At 34.5% G+C, this 19,224-nt stretch overlaps 1 protein-coding gene across 1 annotated transcript in view; it reads left to right on the top strand.

Annotated features, from left to right (window-relative positions):
• The window catches only part of LOC115215830 (EF-hand domain-containing protein 1-like), a 133,411-nt gene extending 114,607 nt beyond the window's left edge, over positions 1 to 18,804 (top strand). Inside the window, exons 12-13 of the mRNA XM_029785155.2 lie at positions 5,535 to 5,727; positions 18,529 to 18,804. Of these exons, the coding sequence (XP_029641015.1) occupies positions 5,535 to 5,727; positions 18,529 to 18,606 (271 nt within the window). The 3' untranslated portion in view covers positions 18,607 to 18,804. The remainder of the gene's footprint in view (positions 1 to 5,534; positions 5,728 to 18,528) is intronic.
• The last annotated feature ends 420 nt before the right edge of the window (positions 18,805 to 19,224 follow it).

Genomic DNA, 19,224 nt, shown 5'->3' with positions numbered 1-19,224 from the left:
TGATGATGATGATGATGATGATGATAGGCTTCTTTCAGTTTCTTATTTCTTTATTGCCCACAAGGGGCTAAACATAGAGGGGACAAACAAGGACAGACAAAGGGATTAAGTCAATTACATCGCCCCCAGTACATAAATGGTACTTAATTTATCTACCCAAAAGGATGAAAGGCAAAGTCGACCTTGGTGGAATTTGAACTCAGAAGATAGCGGCAGACAAAATACCGCTAAGCATTTCGCCCAGCGTACTAACGTTTTTACCAGCTCACCACCTTTCAGCTTCTTGTTTACTGAAATCCACTCATAAGGCTTTTAGTAGATGACACTAGCTCAGTGTACCACACAGTAGGACTGAACCCAAAAGCATGTGGTTGAGAAGCAAACTTCTTTACAGGTTCATGCCCGCACCTGCAATACCTAGAGTAAGTTCTCTTGATGTGCTCACAGATTTTGTGAAGAATAGTGTCAGTCGACAGAATCAAGAATTAGTATTAGTGTAAACCATTCTAAACCTAAAACTGGCAAGGTTTGGTCTCGGAACAAGAAATGAAACTAAATTCTGCAAGGTAAATTTGTTAAGAATTGTTTCTGCAAGCTTGTCATTCTCTCACATTTCAAAATTAGTCTATTAATTTGATATCACACTTACTAATATTCTTTCCACTATAGACACAAGTCCTGAAAGTTTTAGGGAGGGAATGGTTAGTCAATTACGTTAACCTCAGTCCTCAACTGGTACTTAATTCATCAACCCCGAAAGGATGAAAGGCAAAGTTGACCTCATAAGAATAACACACACATACATGTATTTTTCTTAATATTAATCTATTAGTTTGGCTGAAGTTGACTTTGCCCTTAATCCTTTCAGAATTGATGAAATAAGTACTAGTTGAACACTGGGGTTGATGTAATCAGCTTAAACCCTTCCTCTTAAATTGCTGGCTTTGTGCCAAAATTTAAGACCAATATTAATCCATTAATTAGGGTAGTGAACTGGCAGAATCATTATGAGACAAAATACTTTGTAGCATTTCTCCCATTTCAACACTTCGAATTTAAATTCTATCAAGACTTTGTCTTTAATCCTTTCCAGGTTGATAAAATAAGTACCAGTTAAGTACTAGTGTTGATGTAATCAACGTATACCCAACTCCTGAAATTGCAGGCCTTGTGCAAAAATTTGAAACCAATATTAATTCATGAATTAGGGTAGAATCATTACCGTGCCAGGCATTATACTTAGCAGCATTTTGTCCATCTTTACATTCTGAGTTCAAATTCTGAGGTTAACTTTGCCTTTCTTCCTTTTAGGGTCAATAAAATAAGTATCAGTTAAGTACTGGGGTCAATGTAATCAACTTGCCCCCTTCCCTGCAATTACTGGCCTCCAACCAAAATTTGAAATCATTATTAATTTATTGATTGAGCAACTCCCATATGTCAAAATTTACCTGTTAATTAACATTCTCACATATTTCTGTTATTCTCTTAATCAATTTTCTCATAATTTGATATTTATTTTTTACATCAAACTCTCAAATTTCAATATTACTTTATTAATTTTCTTTTGTGTATTTTAATATTTTAATATCAACCTGTTAATTAACTCACACACATTTTAACATTCATCTATTGATTAACACTGAAATATCATTGATAATCTATTAATTAACTCCCTCCTACTTCTATATTATTCTATTAATTAACTCATATATTTTGACATCACCTTCTTAATCAATTCCCTCTCTCACATATTTTAATAACAATCTATTAACTCACATACATATTCCAATATCATTCTGTTAATTAACACTCACATTTCAGTACTAACCTATTAATTAACTCTTTAACACATGTCAACATTAATTATTTAATTTCTATCAGTTTAAATGAAAGTGGTGATGTTGAGAGTCCCATGTTGGCAAGTTGGTAAAAAATAAGTACTAGATATCAGACAAATACTGCTGTTGATTCTCTAGGTGTTATCAGACTTCTATAAATATATATGCATATATATGCATGTGTGTATATTTAAATATGTATGTATGTACATATTCATATATATATATATATGTATGTGTGTGTGTATCTTTGTGTGTGTATATATATATATGTGTGTGTATATGTGTATGTCATCATCATCATCATCATCGTTTAACATCCGCTTTCCATGCTAGCATGGGTTGGACAATTTGACTGAGGACTGGTGAACCAGATGGCTGCACCAGGCTCCAATCTTGATCTGGCAGAGTTTCTACAGCTGGATGCCCTTCCTGGTGCCAACCACTCCGAGACTGTAGTGGGTGCTTTTACATGCCACCAGCACAAGGGCCAGTCAGGCAGTACTGGCAACGGCCACACTCAAGTGGTGGTTTTTATGTGCCACCTGCATAGGAGCCAGTTCAGCAGCACTGGCAACGACCTCCCTCGAATGTTTTTCACATGCCACCGGCACAAGTGCTACTAGGAAGATGGTGGTAACGATCACATTTGAATGGTGCTTTTTTATGTGCCACTGCCACGGAAGCCAGTCAGTTGCTCTGGCAGCAATCATGCTCAGATGGTGCTCTTAGCGTGTATACATATATTTGTGTGTGTGTGTGTGTGTGTGTATATGTATATATATGTATGTATATGTATGTGTGTGCATATATATATATACATACATATATATGCTTCCTGTATATATATATATATATATATATATATGTAAGATGCGTGGCTTAATGGTTAAGTGTATTTGGTTCACAATCATAAGGTCATGAGTTCGATTCCTGGAAGTGTGCTGTGTCCTTCAGCAAGACACTTCATTTCACGGTGCACCATTCAGCTTGCAAAAATAAGTTGTACTTGTATTTCAAAGAGCCAGCCTTGTCACATTCTATGACATGCTGAATCCCTGAGAAATATGTTATGGGTATGTGTGTCTGTGGAGTGCTCAGCCACTTATGCATTAATTTCACAAGCAGCATGTTCCATTGATCGGATCAACTGGAACTCCTGTTGTTGTAACTGATGAAGTGCCAGTTTATATAAGAAAGAGGAAAAGTATTAAAAACTCCAGGCAAATATCAATAAAGCACTCAGATTTAAGTAAATTTGGTTAACTATACCAAACAATCAGACACCAATAAATGCAAGTAGAATGCACATCCAAGGTATATTCCATTGTGTCTGGGGAGAGTCATTTTCTTTTTGTGTCTTATAATTTAACACACTCACCGGTAAAATTTCCACTTATTTCTTATTTTTATTTTCCTAAATTTTCATTGCATCTTGAAAAGGTTGCAAGATGCAGCGAAAATTTTAGGAAAATAAGAATAAGTGGAAAAATTACTGTGAGCGCATTTACTTATAAGGCACAAAAAGAATATGCTTCAACAAACAAACTCACATAAAGAATCTTGCAAATCAAATCCAAAAATGAAACATCCAAGGTAATTCCTCATGTATGGCAAATAAATCTAAACATCACTCAGAATTTCAAGAAATTCAAAGTATAAGACAACAAAAATATGGATAGAGAAAATCATACTTTTAATTATTGAATTCCTCATACAAAGCTGGCCACTGTTTCTGTTGTATCAACATACTTAGATGCATAAAATATCATTGAAATTAATATGTCCAAAAATTCATGTTAACACATTTTCAAAGTGATCCAAAATTAGTTAAATTCAATTTGGACAAAAAAAAATTAAAATACCTCCAGAGCATGAACATATATAAAAAAAAAACGTTAAGAAGAAATATTATCTAAGAAAAGCTATTTTTGTGTTCATCTCTCGGTGAAATCAGTGGAAAAAGAAGGAATAAATAATAAACATATACGAGTTCTATGTTATGACAATTAGAAATATAGAGATTATATGTCATGACAGTTATCTTTCTATTACATATATTAAACACTTTTAGAAAAATCATGCTTATTATATGATATCTGAAAACCAATTATAATTAAGAATTGAAATATTTAAATGTCTTCCGAAATTTATGACAACATTTCATTGTAAAATTACTATTAAAATTTGATAATATTAATTTAGAAGTAAATATATGACACATTTCTTCATGGAAAAGATCATATGTAGAATTGCCAATATTGTGCAGTGGTGCATAATTAATAATGGATCACTTTAAATCATACTTAATGTTTTTATCTTTTAAATCCCAAATGCATTTACTAAGATTTGTAGAATTACCTATTCTTCTATACTTAAATGATTGAGAATGATGGTGAAATCTAGATTTCCAAATTATAGCAGCTGAACCTATGTAATAATACTCATGATCTCCTGCAAAACACCGATTTTCTAAAGGACAATATATATGTATATATATATATATAGATATATTGATAGATATATTGATATATATATATATATATATATATATAGATAGATAGATAGTTTGTGGAAAAATATAAATCCTAAGAAGCACTCCATAAGATGTAGAGCAGTTAATATTATAATGGGGGGCTGTTTTCTGGAGTTACCTTGGATTTCTTGTCCATAAGGGGTTTGGCCTTATGGTGTATCGTTAGACCCCAAATCTGTTGGCCTAAGATCTCATCAAGGCCAACAGGTTTGGGATCTGATGATATGCTGCAAGGCCAAACCCCTTATGGACGAGAAACCCAGGGTAACCCCATAAACTGGCCTCCCTCATTATAATATATATATGTATGTATGTGTGTATGTATGTATGTATGTATGTATGTATGTATGTATGTATGTATGTATGTATGTATGTATGTATGTATGTATGTATGTATGTATACATATATATGGGTGTATGTGTATATATATATATGTATATGAGTATGTATGCATGTGAAGGCACATGGCTCAGTGGTTAGGACGTTGACCTTACAATTGTGAGGTTGTGAGTTTGAATCCTGGACTGGGCTGTGTGCTGTGTTCTTAAGCAAGACACTTTATTTCACATTGCTCCAGTTCACTCAGCTGTAGAAATGAGATGCAACGTCACTGGTGTCAAATTGTATCGGCTTTTGCCTTTCGCTTAGATAACACAGTGGCACGGAGAGGGGAGGCTGGTATGCATGGACGACTGTTGGGAGAGTAACTTGTGCCTAGGAGAGTAACTTGTGCCTGGGAGAGTAACTTTCTAGGAGCAATCCCAGGGTCAGACATGACCAAAGGAGGTCTCAGTATGTATGCATATATGTAGGCTTTGGTATCACTGCTTCATCATCATCACTGTTGTCATCATTCATTATTCCCCACCATCACAAAAACCACCAGCTTCCTCATCATCATCATCATTATCACCATCATTATCATTTTCATTCATCTTTCATCACTCATGGCATGTTCACTTTTCTGGGCTGTCATAGTTTGGATAAATTTCCTGAGGTAGTAGAGTTTTTTTTGTCTTCTCCTTTTTATGTTTTTTCTTTCTGGTGGGGGGTCAGATTTCTTTCCTGTTGCCAACTCTTTCAGGCGCTTCTCTAATGACCTGTAATTTAGAGAATTTCCAGTAAAATTCTAAATTTCATTCAATTAATCTTTCAGACCAGGAGACTTATGTGCCCTTGTGGCAAAAACTATCACTCACATGAAAAGCATTGGTTTGACTGACAGAGCAGAGGTCTTTGAACTCTTCCTGAAATATGACAAAGATCGGGAAGGTTATCTGCGAGCTGAACATATACAGAACATCTGTAGGAAACTGCATCTTCCTTCTGATAAGGATGTTGTCAATGAGGTAAGTAAAGATATCATCTTTTCCCTCCTGAAGATGCTGAAGTTTTTCCAGAGATTAAAAGATATTTTGGTGTAACTTTTAAACTTAAAATAATGTATTTAACATCAAATATTGTTATTCATTTATTCATCTTTTTTTCTCTCTGTCTTTTCCTTCTCTTTCTTCCTTTTTCTCCCCCTCTCCATTCTTTCTTTTTCTCCCCCTCTCCATTCTTTCTTTTTCTCCCTCCTTTTTTTTTTTTTACTTTCACAAAATCGAAAATGATTTCTGCTTCCCTCTGGTTAATTAATGAGATATGTTAGGAAAGAAATGTTTATCTTGTGTCTTTTAATGTTTATTTTTCAAAACGAGTGAATTTTCTATTCGATAATCAATATATCAATTTATAAAAGGAGTAGAAGGAGGAGAGAGAGAGACAGAGAGACAGAGAAGTGACAAAGGGAAAGAGTGTGTGGTGTGTGTGGGGGGGGGGGTGTACAGAGGTGTTGGTGATTGGGAAGTAAAACATTTTGTTAAAAATCAACACTTTAGTAACATGATCTATTGATCTGTAACTGATTGATTTCTAGCTCTTGCTACTAACAAATGCTTCCTAGTCCTTCCTCCTCTGACTTTGTTATGGCTTGATTCCATCAGCTCTGGTTAAAAGTGACAGAACTTCTAGCAGTAGTAGAAACACACACATGCACACACAGGTACACACATGCACACATACACACGCACAAAGATAGACAGATAGATAAATACATAGATATATACATACAAACAGATATGGATATATACATATATATATATATATATATATATATATATATATATATATATATAATATATATATATATATATCATCATCATCATCATCGTTTAACATCCGCTTTCCATGCTAGCATGGGTTGGACAATTTGACTGAGGACTGGGAAACCAGATGGTTGCACCAGGCTCCAATCATATATATATGCATATCATCATCATCATCATCATTTAGCGTCAGCTTTCCATGCTAGCATGGGTTGGACGGTTCAACTGGGGTCTGGGAAGCCAGAAGGCTGCACCAGACCCAGTCTGATCTGGCAATATATATATATGTGTGTGTGTGTGTGTCTGTATATATATATATATATAAAAATAATAATAATAAATATTAGGGAATAAATCCAAATTTACAGGGAAAAATTAGATTTAGGATTAAATCCAATTTTATAGTAAAATATTATATAATATAATTCGAGACAAAACCACTATTTTGCAAAACAAACAAGGAAAGACTTAATCAATACATAAAAATTTTAATATAAAGAAATAAACCGCCACTACAATCGTTTCATGTCTTCAATGACATTTGTTAGGTGGATTTTCGATCTAAAATATCAATATATTAAAATATAAGTTTAAAATAATAAAATTATCAATGAAAAATATAAATATATATAATCTATATATAATCAATATATAATCTAAAATAAACCCTATAAACAATTGAATATAAAGAAACCTATTATTAAAGTTCTCATATTTAAAGATGTACAAAAAACAAAAAAACAAAAAACAAAAACAAAAATAAAATGTAGTGGCGGTTTATTTCTTTATATTAAAATTTTTATGTATTGATTAAGTCTTTCCTTGTTTGTTTTGCAAAATAGTGGTTTTGTCTTGAATTATATTATATATATATATATATATATATATATATATATATATATATACATATGTGTGTGTGTGTGTATGTATGTGTGTGTGTGTGTGTGTGTGTGTATACATATATATATATATATAAATCAGATGCATCAAATGAAACAATTGCAATGAGCAATGGTTGGTTTGATTATTTCAAAAAATCAGCAAATCTACGCAATGTGAAGATCCAAGGAGAATTGTCTAGTGCAGATCAAAAAGCTTCAGAAACTTTTCCTTGCCATTAGCAGATTTGAATGAGGAAGAAGGCTTTATACCATCTCAAATTTTTAATAAGGATGAGACGGGCCTAATTTTTGAAACAAATTCCTTCAAGGATTTTTATTGCAAGAGAAGAATCTTCAATGCCAGGATTCAAAGTTGCAAAAGATAGGATAACATTGCTTCTGGGAGGAAATTGTGAAGGAGACTGCAAACTCAAGCCCATGCTTGTTTATCAATCTGAAAACCTCCGTGCTTTAAAAAGAATTGATAAGATGAAACTTCCCATAATCTGGAAGCATAACAAAAAAGCTTGGGTGACAGGAACTCTATTTGAAGATTGGTAATCTAATCACTTTGTTCTCGAAGTAGAAAAGTATTGGAAGGATAAAAAAAATTCCTTTCAAGATTCTTTTGATAATGGATAATGCTCCCAGTCATGCTGCATTTCTAAAGAATCCCCATCAAAATATTAATGTTATTTTACCTCCCAATATGACATTTTTATTGTAGCCTATGGATCAAGGAGCCATTTAATTGTTTTAAATCTTACTATCTCTGTTTTCCCTTTGAAAGACTCATCAAAGTGACTGATAAAGAAAATGGTTCTATGATTTAAGAATTTTGGAAGAGTTTCAACATCCTTGATGCAATAAAATTGATAAAGAAAGCATGGGATAAAATCGCTGTAAAGAACACGCAAAGAATTATGAAAAAATTCTGCCCCATATTAATTGATAATTTTGAATGACTTTGATAATCTTCATAAAGGTCTCCAAAAAGAAATTGACATGATCATAAACATTGCAAAGGAACTGAACTTTGAAATTTCACCTGAAGATGTTAAAGAAGCTCTGAAGAATGTGAAGAAAAAGAAGAAGAAGAAGAAGAAGAAGAAGAAGGAGAAGGAGGAGGAGGAGGAGGAGGATCTGAAAGACACTTCTCTGCAAAAAAACTAAATAAAGCATTTCTTCACATTGAAAAAGCAATTGAAATCTTTGAGCAGCAAGATACCAATTTTGAAAGAAGCTCAACTGTTGCTGCAAATTTAATAGGAGGTCATGCTTGTTTTCATGAAATCTACCATGAAATAAAGAATAAATCTTTTCAACAAACAACTTTAGATAATTTTTTTAACGAATAAAGCTAATGCAGATGAAACATCAATACAAGAAGAAACTCAACAAATGGAATTGACATGTGCTCAAGAGGCCCCAGTGATGGCAGACCCAATAGATATGAATTAAGTTCCATGAGCTGAATTTTTTTGTTTTATATGTTTTTCTATTTTTTTTCTTTCTGAAGTTTGTGATTGAATAAAAAATTATACTTTTGAATATTGCTATTTCTATTTTAACCTTCTTTTCAATTTTAAACAGTTTAAGAATCAACATTGTTTTCTATGGATGATAATACCCCACCATACTGACCCCACTAGTCAGAAACAAATTAATTTGTAAACAAGGGGTCTGTCTGTATATCTATATGTATGTATGTATGTATGTATGTATGTATGTATGTATGTATGTATGTATGTATGTATGTATGTATGTAAGGAGAGTTCATGAAAACACAAAAGACGAAGACAGGTGGTGTAGAAAACAAACAGATGTATTAGTGAAATGCTCAGGAATTGAAAAAGTCTTTTACATTTCGAGCCTACGCTCTTCTACAGAAAGGGACAAAAAAAAAAAAAAACAAGGAGAGAAAAAAAATGTGTGTAGTGGCTACCGATCTATCATGTATGTATGTACGTGTGTGTATATATATATGTATGCATGTATATGTGTATGTATATATGTCTGTCTGTCTTTCTATCTATCTATTTATCTATCTATCTATCTATCTATCTATCTATCTATCTATCTATCTATCTATTTATCTATGTATTTATCTATCTATCCATCTATCTAAACAAAAACAAAGTTATTTTATTCCACAGGTAGAAATATAGGAAAAATAGAAATTGAAAATGCACTGAGAATAGTTGAAATTTTTTTTATTAACATATTAGTACTACAACTAGACTGGAGCCTGCACCAGACTTCAGTGTATGTTTTGGTAGGGTTTTTATGACTGGATGCCCTTCCTAACACATAAATATATACATAACATAAAACATATACATAATACACACACAGACACACACACATATGCACATATATACATATGTATTAAACAAAAATGAGCTAAGTGGTCAGTAGCGTGTATTTGAATATCATAGACAAATACTAATATGTCAAATACTGGACAACAAAAATTCTTGATTTATTAAAATTATCTCCACTTCTGGAGGATGTACCATACTTACCAAATGGCACTTATGACCAGCTACACTTGAGAAGGGGAGATAATCACAAGATTCGAGAATTTTCCCAAAATTGACAACCTATTAAAGAAACGAACAGGTTTGTCATCGACAGTTGAGAATGTGTTTCTGAATCAATAACCTTCATATATTATATATCTCTATATATATAAAGCTGAAGTTGTCTGTGTATGGCACGTTTGGTAGCCTTAAACTAACACTATATCCTCCGAGACCCTGCAGTGCAAGTTGACCAAAATTGAGAGTATGATAGAAAAAGGCTTGCTCTTTTTTCTGTTGAAGAAAAAATTCAAATCGGACCATGTTAATACCAAAAATTATTTACATCAAAAAGGTGCTTTTTTTACTATGAAAATCCCAATTTTTTACGATTTTTTGACTGCTGGGTCACCATTTTTCGGTGTATTTCAACCAGAAAAATGTTCACTTAAAGAGAATAACAAGCTACATAATACAAAATTTTTACTTTTCAAAAATTCCAATTCTAAAGGGTCAAAACAAACCCGAGCAATGCCGGGCGATATTGCAAGTATATTATGTATGTGGGGTAGATCTCCAGTTTCAATTGATGTGGATCCAATTTCCAGTCAACTGAATTAACTCCTAAACATGAAAGTTGTTGAATATTCCACAGACATATTCCACAGACCGAATCAACATTGCTTAGTGCGTGACAAAATTAAACCCTTTGAATTACTGGGACTTTCCACTTGACGGACTTCTGTATGTTTTCCATCCACCCAGTTTTACTCACAAGGTATGAGTTGAAGAGAGGCTGTAAAAATGACATTCCCTCAAGATGGTATGCAATGAAACTGAACTCAGGACCTTGTAGTTGCTCAGTAAACTTCCTAACCATTTAACTGCACTAAAGATACTTTCTCTCTCTCTGTCTACCTATCTGCTATAAATATGTATATATTACATGTATATATAGGCATGTATATTATATATATTTCTTTATTGCCCACAGGAGGCTAAACATAGAAGGGACAAACAAGGACAGACAAAGGGATTAAGTCGATTACGTTGACCCTAGTGCGTAACTGGTACTTATTTAATTGACCCTGAAAGGATGAAGGGCAAAGTCGACCTCGGCGGAATTTGAACTCAGAACGTAATTGTAGACGAAATACCGCTAAGCATTTCGCCCGGCATGCTAACGATTCTGCCAGCTTGTCACCCTCTCTCTCTCTCTTTCTCTCTCTCTCTCTCTCTCTCTCTCTCTCTCTCTATATATATATATATATATATATATATGTGTTATATGTTATATATACTTTATTATCTCCCAATACTTCATTATCTCCCCACCATTCTACCTCTCCTGTCAAACCATTTTTTTCCAACCAGTCGCCATGCTTGACTGCTAAATCCATAAATTTTTTTTATTCTCTCTCTGTTTATTTTCTCTTATTCCTTTTTGTGGAAATTTCTTGGCTCAAAACATAAAAGTCTTTCTCACTTTCCCAAGCATCAAACTAATACACCTGCTTGTTGTTCAAACACTTGTCTTTGCCTTTTGTTTTTCTGTAAATTCCAACTATGTTAAATATATACATGTGTGTATGTGTGTGTATGTTTTATATCTCTACGTACATGCATATACATATATATATATATATATATATATATATATATATATATATATCATCATCATCATCATCATCAACACACACACATATGTATGTATGAATATATTATGAGAGAAATACATGAATTATGAATTTGATGTTACTGTATTTCATCTGTTACACATGTTTCTGTGTTTGATAATTGATGATGGCAAATTATAAAAGCAATTAATAAATGTGATTTATAAAGAGCATGTAATCATACAAAACATGTCATTGAACAGGCTTGAAATATGAATCATAAATATGCAAGCATCTTATATATATATATATATATATTTATATAACTCCTTGGAAAGTGTGACATGTAACCAATTCACTAATTTCCTCCCAATGTTATTTGAATTAACAACTTAATATATATGTATACTTACCTACCTACCTACATAAAAAACATGCATACATACATACATACATACATACATACATACATAATAAGTGCAAAGAGGCAGGCACACACACACACACGCACACACAAACACACACACACACACACATGCACACACTCACACACACACACACGTGGACTCGTGGTCACAAACATACAATTATCATTCTACCAATTGTCATACATTCAACCATCCTCTGGCCAGATTCGAGAGACGAAAGATGGAAGGAAAAGAAAACATTCTCTTTCACAAAATCACAAAAGATGGAAACTGCAGAAGATAACGAAAAAGAAGAAAAAGATAAAGAAAAAGCAGAACTAAAAGAAGAAATTGTCTAATAGAAACTTTTTGTACTTTTAATGTAACTAGTGTTTCTTTAATCAATACTTTCACAATAGAGAATATCCACAGTGTGCAACTAGTGTTTAATACCTACCTGTCTGTCCATCCATCTATCTATCTATCTATCTATCTATCTATCTATCTATCTATCTATCTATCTATCTATCTATCTATCTATCATTCTTTTACACTTCATATTGACATTTCTGTGATAACGATCCCTATTGATCAATTTTTTTTTCCTCTCCCCCTTTTTTTTTTTTAACCCCCCTTTTTTTTGTCCTCTTTCTCTCCTTTTACGATCCCTTTTGATCGAAACTCCCCCTTCCTTTTTTTTTTTTTTTTTTTTTTAAACCTTCAAAAGAAAAGCTCTACCTTGTAATTTGTTCTATCTGTGTGCAGCCCTGTGTGGCTAATAAAGAAACATATCTATCTATCTATCTATCTATCTATCTATCTATCTATCTATCTATCTATCTATCTATCTATCTGTCTGTCTATCCATCTACCTACCTACCTACCTACCTACCTACCTACCTACCTACTTACCTATCTATCTATCTATCTATACATATATACATACATACATACATACATACATACATACATACATACATATATATATACATACAAAAAAAAAACATATACATACACATATATATGCATATGCACATACACACATCTATATATTTATCTGTCTGTCTATCTATCTATCTATCTATCTATCTATCTATCTATCTATCTATCTATCTATCTATCTATCTATCTATCTATCTGTCTATCTTCTTACCTTTCTGCTTGTCTATATCTATTTGTATAATATATATAATTAGCCCTTTGTGTCCATTTGCTTGTCTTTCTATCTATCTGTCTGTTTTTCTTTAGCATAGCCATATACATACCTACCAACCTATCTCCCACTCTACTCCAATCTCTCTCTCACTCTCCCTCTCTCTGTATGTACGATTGCGTGTATACACAATTGTCATACAACAATTCTCTGTCCATACACACACATGCACACAGTCACACTCGCACTCACACACATACACATACATACATACACACACACACACACACACATACATACATACATACATACATACATACTTACATACATACATACATATACACATGCATATATATATATATATATATATATATATACAGAGAGATAGATAGATAGATATAATTTTACTCTTTCAAAGTGAAACTTGAAGTCCCAGAGTACTTTATTTCCATAGTATAGATATATCAGCATGTGTGCATATGTGTGTGATGTGTGTGTATATATATATATATATATATATATACATACATATATACCACTTACCACTATACATACACACAAACACTTGTTTTTGTCTTGCCTTCCTTCCTCTCTCACCTCCGCTCCCTTAGACATCTTTTTGTCTGACGCTATTGAATACAGCCACATTCAAACTCTATTGGTCACGACTGGCCAGCAACCGAAGCTGAGTGGCAGAAGCAACACATCGATGATATGGATAGCATGTGTGTAAACTGTACAAACACATACACACAGTGGCACTCATATACTCACTCACACACACACACTAACAACATCATATGAATTTTTGTGTGTGTCTGTATAAACACACATGCAAACGGTCTTATATAAAGTGATAAGAAAAGCAGAAAATGCTTTATGGCTGTAGCTATACAAGTATGTATGTATGTATATGTTCATAGGTTTGTGTTTATCTACGTGTGCATATGCTCGTGTGCACACACACATGCTCACAAACATATATGATAAGGTCTTTTAGTGTTTAGTTATGGAATTTCATCCCCAAGGTAATAGACATCAGAGAACATCAGGCAAAAGTGTCCCCTCAGGAGTACTGATTTCCAACTATATGCTTCCAAAGCAAACATTTTTGCTACGCTGTCATACACATACAAACACCATGCACACATGCACACACATGCATGGATGTATACAGATGCACATATGTATATAACTATCATCTTTAGCATTTAACATCTTTTTTCCCATGCTGGTATGGACTGGACGGTCCAACATGGAACTGATGAGCCAGAAAACTGCACCAAGCTCCACTGTCTGCCCTGGCATGGTCTTTACAGCTGGATACACTTCCTAATGCCAACCACTTAACAAGAATGTACTGAGTTCTTTTTTCATGGCACCAACATAGGTGAGGTTGCTAAGTACCCGCAACACAAGACTCCCTCCCCACCAATTGAGTGGATTGTAGTATTGAGGGATATGGAAATATGGTAGGACAGGAGAAAGTGTTTTGCTGAAGTAGTGAATACAAGGCTTCCCCATCTGGTGCGAGAGAGAGAGAGAGAGAGAGAGAGAGAGAGAAGTTGTATGTGGTCAGCTATAAGTGAGCTACTTCAAGTTTCATGTTTGGATAATTGCAAGCGCAATAAATTGGATGGGCTTGTATAGCATACTCTAAGCAATCCTGAAATTGTTCGGGTTTAAATAACATAACTACTCTGTGAAGAAATATGACAAAGAACAAGATAAATTAAGTGAAAGAAGAAAATGATAAAAAAACCTTCACGAAACATTTTATGGAAAAAACGTGATAATGCTTTTCCTGAATTCTAAGTTGTGTCACTTTGACCCTTTAAATGAAAAATATTGTTAATGCTCAATCTTTACATGTAAAACAACTATATTTAGTATGTGTAGTTGGATGGAGGGAAGGTAAAGTGAGTTAAACTATGTATCTAATCCAATGAGTGGGCTGTCTTCCTGTTTTGTTACAGAAAGTTGTTGAGATATTCTTTCATTCTTTTACATGCTTCTGTCATTTGCCTGTGAACATGTTGAAGCACTGTTTTAAAGGGTTTTAGTTGAAGAAATCAAACACAGGACTTATTCTTTGCAAGCCTGGTACTTATTCTATCGGTCTGTTTTGCCGAATTGCTAAGTTACGAGGACATAAACATATCAACATCTGTTGTTAAGTGATGGTGGTGGTGGTGGTGGTGGTGCGAAGGGAGCAAACAGAAACTAAGACACACATACATAAATATGTGTACATATACACAAATATGACAGGTTTCTTTCAGTTTCCATCTACCAAATCTGCTCACAAGGCTTTGATTGGCCTGAGGCTTTAGTAGAAGACACTTACCCGAGGTGCCACATGGTGGGACTGAGCCCAGAACCATATGACTGGGAAGCAAGCTTGTTACCACACAACCTTGTGTACATTGTTTTTTTAAACTCTGACCTGGAGTTTAGAAGATTGCCACAGTTCTTTGAGCTGGTAAGGATGCTGTCATAACAATGTATATCGTGTAGAAAAAGGCGAATATATCCAGGTAGATATCTGACGTCAGGTATGGATTTGACATGAAAAGCACAAAAGGACCTCACATATCACTCTGTATATCCCGTGCTGGTGTAGCTTCCCAACTGTGTGGTCTTGGGTTCAGTCCTACTGCACACCATCTTGAGCAAGTGTCTTTTGCTATAGCCCCAGGCTGACCAAAGGTTTATCAGACAAGCTGGAAGAAGCCCACCATACATGTATATCATCATCTTCATCATCATCGTTTAACGTCTGCTTTCCATGCTAGCATGGGTTGGACGGTTCAACTGGGGTCTGGCAAGCTCGAAGGCTGCACCAGGCCATTCAGATCTGGCAGTGTTTCTACAGCTGGATGCCCTTCCTAATGCCAACCACTCCGAGAGTGTAGATATGTATATATATATATATATATATATATATATATATATATACATATACTGCATTATCCGATTCTAGATTTTCCATTTTTCAGATGTTCTTCCTAGAGGTATGATGAATTTTTTTCATGTTTGTTGCACACACACGTCTTTGCTAGTATATACGCAGTGAAGCTATACAAAAGTGTCGTATTTATTATGATTGCTATTTTCCAGTAAATATCGGTGCCTCGTTGTACCATTTATTTACTTTTATATATATATATATATATATATATATATATATATATATGTATATTTATATGCCTGGGTATACTCATGCTGATGAAGGCAAAAAGGTAATGTTTTTTATTACTTTAAGCCCGAAACACAATCATGTACGTGTTTAACCAAAGTTTTAATTCATTTTCTTTCTTCTACTAGTCCATTATATAGTGTGTTTTTCTCGGAGAATTTATGCTGGTAATAGTGTCTTTTGATGTCTATTTTTCGGTGTGTGAAAACTCATGACCTCACCTATGGTCATCAGTGTTGGTTAATGATCTAAAGGGTGCTAACCTGGTTCCCTGTTGGTTATAACGATGAGTGTACCAATTGATTTGATCAATGAAACAGCCAGCTCATGAAATTAATGTGCATTATTTACATTATTTACATTATTTACATTTGACGGATATTTGTCCTCATCTTGTTTGTTGTTAACACAACATTTCGGCTGATATACCTTCCAGCCTTCTTCAGGTGTCTTGGGGAAATTTCAAAATTTTCCCAGGTTCGAAATTTCCCCAAGACACCTGAAGAAGGCTGGAGAGCATATCAGCCGAAACGTTGTGTTAACAACAAACAAGATGAGGACAAATATCCGTTGAAGGTAAATAATGTAAATAATGTAAATAATGCACATAATTCCTCATCTCTTAAATATAGAACTGCATGAGATTAATGTGCAAATGGCTGAGCACTGCATTGACATACGTAGTTTTCAGGGGGATGCAGTATGGCACAGAATATGACAAAGTTGGCCTTTTGAATTAAAGGTACAACTAAGCAGGCTAGAGCAACTTGAATCAAACTGACTTGCTTAAGGACTCAATGTGTCACAAGAAATCAAACTTACAATTTTGTGATTGTGAGCCAAATGTCCTAACCAGTAAACTAGATGCTTTCACTAGAGGTCAATTGCAAATATAAGGGGCCAAAATGGGATAACCCCAAAGGATCTATATAATAATGAAATTATTGTATACATTGCTCAGGGACACCACAACTTGTCAAAAGTGCATATAAAGTGAACAGTGTATGAGCCAGATACATGCTTGTGTGTGTATAAATAAAATAAATGCGCCCTTTTAAAGCCTAGCCAGGCTCATGGGCCCAGTTTCCTGGTTTCTATGGTGTATGTGTTCCCCAGCTGGATGGGACGCCAGTCCGTCACAGCGTTACTCATTTTTGCTAGCTGAGTGGACTGGAGCAATGTGAAATGAAGTGTTTTGCTCAAGAACACAACACGTTGCCAGGTCCAGGAATCGAAACCACAATCATGATGCTGACACCCTAACCACTAAACCACGTGCATGTGTGTGTATGGAGGGGAGAAAATCAGGTGTAGTGTTGGCGAATCTCAGGGAAGCATGGAAGTTTTGAAGGATGCAGTGCTCCGACAACTAATAACTGATGCCGGCAGTTTGTTCCTTACTTCAGCAACTCTTAGCGTGAAAAAATGTTTCCAAAAGTCATGGGAGCTGTGCCCGTTTTCTGACTTTGGAAATATGTCCACGGGTGTTAGACAGGTGGAGTTTGAAAAGGTGCTCAGAGTTATTGTTAGTAAGATGGTTAATAATTTTATGGGTGTCAGCCAAGTCAGCTGCTAGATGTCGGAGTTTCAATGTATCCATGCCCAGGGAAGTAAGGCATTCAGAATATGGCAAATGCCTGATGGAGGGTATTCTCTTGGTTGCATGTTGCTGACCGGTTTCCAGACGATTAATATCCTGGGCAAAATAGAGGTTCCAGATGCAAATTCCAGGTGAGGCCGCACCATAGCTGTATAAAACCTCAGACAAATAGCCAGAGAGTGGCTCACAAAGGACTTGGTGAGTGATGTCAAGACACCCTCAGCCTTCTTGGAGTAATGTTACTCGACATGGGACATAACTTACTCCAGGTCCAGCCACTACTCTGCATTGATAGGTCACAGCTCTGGTCTCAGTCATGTGATTAAAATATCACAGGAAAGTATTGCTAGATGGATTTTTAAAGCTGCGCCAACAAACAGGAGAACTAACGGGTAGACCAAGGATGAGATGGTTGGATGATATCCATAGTCTTGATCACATTTGGGAATCCAGCCAGAAAGTCTAATGATAGAACCCTGTGGAGGAGGTGTCTGAGGACTCCATCACCATAATCCTCCCAGGAATAACGAATGGAGAAGATGGGTAGATGGGTGGACAAGCTCATGGTTCAAAAGTTGTATAATAAACTCACTAACATTTTTCTAATATTTCTTCCTCTTTTCAGATTGTGAAAATGTGTACAAATGACCCAGAAGGGAGAATAACATTGGAGCAATTTCGAAAATTTGTGGAAAGCTACTGAATGGCCAGGCATTCTTGTTTTTTTTTTTTTTCATTTTGTTATTTTTGTTATATTCCACAAAACTGAATGAGATATTTAAATGAAAAAGTAAGATATATTATTCTTGTGTATCCAGCTCTAATAATATCTTATATTAGTTGTATTTCAAAGTTAACATGGCAGTCATATTGGAAATAAAGCAGTTTCTCAACTTTTTAATATTTGTGGAATTATTATTATGTGGTAAGCTTTTGCTCTTTATATTTGTTTTTTTTTTTCTTTTTAATTTTAAATTCTAATTAATAAAAGTGTGTGAATACACATACCCTTTTACTCTTTTACCTTTTTCAATCATTTGACTGTGGCCATGCTGGAGCACCGCCTTTAGTCGAGCAAATCGGCCCCAGGACTTATTCTTTGTAAGCCTAGTTGTTAACTATGCATTATATGCCACCTCTACTTGCAATGAATGTGGGAAAAAATGTGCATCAGGAGGTGGACTGCTATGTCACATGAAGATTCATCAAAATATTGTAACAGCAACTGCAAAAAGCACCCATCACTACCACATCATCTATATGTGTGTATAGATAGTGGTACTATCTATGAACTCCTTTGATTCCTATTTTACACAGGTGA

The sequence above is a fragment of the Octopus sinensis genome, linkage group LG9 (genome assembly GCF_006345805.1).
Source record: "Octopus sinensis linkage group LG9, ASM634580v1, whole genome shotgun sequence".
NCBI lineage: Eukaryota > Metazoa > Mollusca > Cephalopoda > Octopoda > Octopodidae > Octopus > Octopus sinensis.
Note: the sequence above shows the minus strand (reverse complement) of the source record. Positions and strands in the feature narration are given on the sequence as shown.